This window comes from Electrona antarctica (assembly GCF_951216825.1).
Source record: "Electrona antarctica genome assembly, chromosome: 4".
NCBI lineage: Eukaryota > Metazoa > Chordata > Actinopteri > Myctophiformes > Myctophidae > Electrona > Electrona antarctica.
In genome coordinates, this window is record NC_136809.1 from 44,793,057 (window position 1) to 44,797,247 (window position 4,191).

The 4,191-nt window shown below is 53.2% G+C and overlaps 1 protein-coding gene across 1 annotated transcript; it reads left to right on the forward strand.

The window, feature by feature from the left end:
- Nucleotides 1-952: 952 nt before the first annotated feature.
- Nucleotides 953-2,404, forward strand: LOC306921088 (solute carrier family 41 member 1-like; the record flags this gene model as incomplete). Its single annotated transcript, XM_079498199.1, has 1 exon — nt 953-2,404. The coding sequence occupies one exon, from the start codon at nt 953-955 to the stop codon at nt 2,402-2,404; it is 1,452 nt and encodes a 483-aa protein (XP_079354325.1).
- Nucleotides 2,405-4,191: the final 1,787 nt, after the last annotated feature.

Below are 4,191 nucleotides of genomic sequence, written 5' to 3' on the forward strand. Positions count from 1 at the left end.
TGTGATTCTGAGCTGAGGAGAATTCAGCAATACAGTGGATGTAACTCTGGACCTTGGTACAGAACACCACAAACTCATCCTTATTAATCCCCATGGAAAACAAGTGCATTGTGGAAACGTATGGAATAATCTTCCAGTAAACAAAGAGAGATTCTCGTATATTGTGTCTGTGTTTTCCTAAGACACAGACACAATATATGAGAATCCCATACCCATAGAATAAGGTGGGAGTCCCATACTTCAGTCCATACCGGTATTTAAACATACTAGAGAGCGGTGCCCGTTGGAGCCTCTACAGCGGTACCCATTGGGCACTGGCCTACTTGGAACGATGCAAGTTGGAAATGGACGCCCCACCTAGACCGACCGACTCGACACCGGGCACTGCATCCCCTGTGGTGGTGTGGAACGCATGTGTCGAATTTGAAGTCGGTGGGGCGAACGGTTCTCGAGATTACACGTGTACAGACGTACGTACAGACGTACCAGAGACTTGGTGCAGTTACAGTTAGATATGCCTATGAACCGTATAATCGTACAGAATCTGTTGCTCTGTTCATCTCTCTTTTCAATCACACTGATATGAGGCTTCAGTTAAAAGATAATGTGTGAAATACACAGCACAGGGACAGAGCACGCCAGCCTTCTTCTGCCTGTCTGATTTTCTTTATCCCTTTTATGCCCATACTGTATACGGATTATGGACATGCACATGGTGTCATCAGTGTATGCCCATCTACGGGCATCAAACCAGACCACAGGATATAGCCTACATTTCTCAATACAACAGCATGGAGACCTAATACAACCAATGAGGTATATTAGCTACCATACAATCGGTAACTGACCATGTGCCTACTGGTTCTCAGGCGACCGTCGGCATATTGTCAATGACATCGCATACTGAACCACAGCCCCTATGCCTACGACCACCACTACCAGCAGCAGCACCATGCCAGGTGACCACCCACGGTCCCAACAAGCCCGTCAAAGGAAGAAACCCAAGACATCTCGCTCCAAGGGGAAGGGCAAAGGCCAGGGGGGTGGCAGACGCGGCCTGGCAGATGCTTCAGACGGGAAGGACGAGAAGCCGGCCGAAGACAAGAAGCCTAAGGTGTCGGCCGCCGAGGTGGAGGAGGAGTCGTCTGTGGCCATTTGCCTACAGGTGCTGTTCCCCTACCTGCTGGCGGGAATGGGCATGGTGATGGCGGGCATGGTGCTGGACTCCGTGCGGCACTGGGAGGTGTTCGAGGCCATACCAGAGCTCTTCATTGTGGTTCCCGCCCTGGTGGGACTGAAGGGCAACCTGGAGATGACCCTGGCGGCTCGCCTGTCCACCGCCGCCAACACGGGTCAGATGGACGACCCCAGGCGCCGGTGGACCATGGTGTGCAGCAACCTGGCCCTGATACAGGTCCAGGCCACTGTGGTGGGCTTCCTGGCGGCCGTAGCGGCGCTGTGTCTGGGGGCCGTGTCCCGGGGAGGAGGGGTGGAGCTGGACCGGGCGGCCGTGCTGTGTGCCAGCAGCGTGGTCACGGCCAGCGTCGCCGCCCTCTCCCTGGCCCTGGTGATGATTGGCGTGGTCGTCGGCTCCAGGAAGCTGGGGATAAACCCAGACAACGTTGCGACGCCCATCGCCGCCAGCCTCGGTGACCTCGTTACGCTGTCCCTGCTGGCCGCGACCAGCGGCACGCTCTATCGATACATGGACGTGTGGTACGTGTCGCCGTGTGTGTGCGCCGCGCCGTTCCTGGCTCTGATTCCCGCGTGGGCGACGCGCACTCGCCAGAGCCCACAGATCAGAGAACTCCTCCGCTCCGGATGGCGACCCGTCATAGTGGCGATGTCCATCAGCAGTCTCGGGGGTCTCGTACTGGACAGGACTGTGAGCGACCCAAAGTTCAAGGGCATGGCCGTCTTGACGCCTGTCATCAACGGCGTGGGCGGCAACCTGGTGGCCATTCAGGCCAGCAGGATCTCCACGTACCTCCACTCCCGGAGCGCTCCCGGGGTTCTGCCCGACGACATGAGGCAGCCCTGGCCCAACCCCTGCGACACCTTCTTCTCCTCGGGCGTGAACTCCAGGTCGGCCAGAGTGCTGCTCATGCTGGTGGTGCCCGGTCACCTGGCGTTCCTCTGCGCCGCCTCCCTGCTGCAGGGCGGAGGTGAGGCGGCGCCCGCCGTCAGCGCGCCGTTCGCCGTCTTGTACCTGTGCGCCGCGCTGCTGCAGGTGGCCGTCCTGCTGTACGCGGCCGACCTCGTCGTACGGCGGGCGTGGAGGCGGAGCCTGGATCCGGACAACTTCTGCATCCCGTACCTGACGGCGCTGGGAGACCTGCTGGGCACCGGCCTCCTGGCGCTCTGCTTCCGCTGGGCGCCGCTGCTCCGAGGCCTGGGTCTTTGAAGACCAAACCTGCACAATACATCCCCCCACCCTCCGTGTCTCACCATCGGGATGTCGTTATTCGCACGGGTAAATCACTTTCTTTATTGTTTAAAAAAGATCCCTTTGGTCAAGATTTCCCTTCCGCTCACTATTTGTTTGTTGGTAATAGTTATGTCAGACAAGCAAGCCTCAGTCACTCAACCAGACTGGAATGCCACAGATAAAAGCAAGATTCCGGAAAACTGTGTTGTTACCAATACCAGATGTTTAATGTGCTGTTTGTCAGTTAAATTGTGCTTTGCTAAAAGCTGTTTTAACACACTGTTAAATAAGTAGTAGTTTTGCTATATATTTTTTTCAATTCAATTCAATTCCCCTTCTTGTTTTCACTCTTACTAAATATCTTTGCCAAAAATGGCCCCAGAATGGATGCTAGCCATACTTTCTTTGGCAGGCGTATATGCTGATATGTGGTCTGTGTCTGTTCTTTTGTGGATAGTCGTATTATAATAAAAATCACTTGTGTGAAGTGAGGGGCGCTCTTATCATCATACATCATCATACATCACATTCCGTGCTCAGCCAATCAAATCATCTCTCATTGAAAATGAATTACTATAGGCGCGTTAATGGCTGCCGTTTGAAAGGACGTTTTGATATATTCATACAGAAGGACAGCTGATTTGACCTTTAAGACAAATAATACATTAACAGATAAATATAATTACTGACTTTGACTTTTTAGGGCATATAGGCTACTAAAGCTTGTTACAAACTAAGATGTTGAATGAGTCTCCTGTCATCCCGGTGGGACATGTGCAGTATGAGTGTCATCACTCTAGCATGATTCTAAAGAGGGACACAAAAGGTTTTTGTTTTTACCTGTGTGAGCTCCACCTCCTCTGTGTGAGCTCCACCTCCTCTGTGTGAGCTCCACCTCCTCTGTGTGAGCTCCACCTCCTCTGTGTGAGCTCCACCTCCTCTGTGTGAGCTCCACCTCCTCTGTGTGAGCTCCACCTCCTCTTTGTGTAAACAGGAACTTGGTTTGGCTCCTCCCTTGTCTTAGTCCACTCCCTCCTGGGTGCGTCTGCAGGTTCATTCCTACTAACAACAAAACAACATGTTTAGGGCAGTGGTCAGTCAGGAGCCCCCACCAGGAGGATGTAGAGCCTCCATCCTACATACTCCTCCCGCCAAACACTCCCTGCTGACAGGTGCCTCCCCCCCCCCAGCTTGTAGTAGAGGTCTTCGGGTATGAAGTGCCCCCCGGGTCCGAGTGGGAACCGTTACCGTATGTCTCGGGTCTCAGGGCTCCGACAGTGAAATGATCACCTCCCCTCCCCCCCACGGGGTGCTCGTATACAGACGCTGGACAAAGTCAGATGCACGTCGGTGGATTCCAACGCCCTCCGTGGTGGTGGGCGGGAACTGACCACCCAAGCGCCCACTCTAGCATGTTTCTGATTGGAGGAATAAGACCGGTGCGCCATGCAGTCCCCATGCAGTCACCCGACATTTAAATGCCTTATTAGCATATGGTATTTCTGTCTGCCAGGCGTTAGGATAAATGAGTTGTTCCCAAAAAGTACACGCTGACAATAGAGGGAAGTGCAATATTCTACCCACAAAGTTTGACAAGTGATCTTCTTCCAAGTATTGCTTTTTGCTCTAAGCATTTGTACACTGCATATTTTGGCAAGGCCATGCGTACACACTCGGATATCTGTGCCAACGGCTTAAGATTCGGAAGAAGCCAGCGCAGCTGGCATTGATATGTAAACAAGCTTAAGGTCAAGTAACTTTCC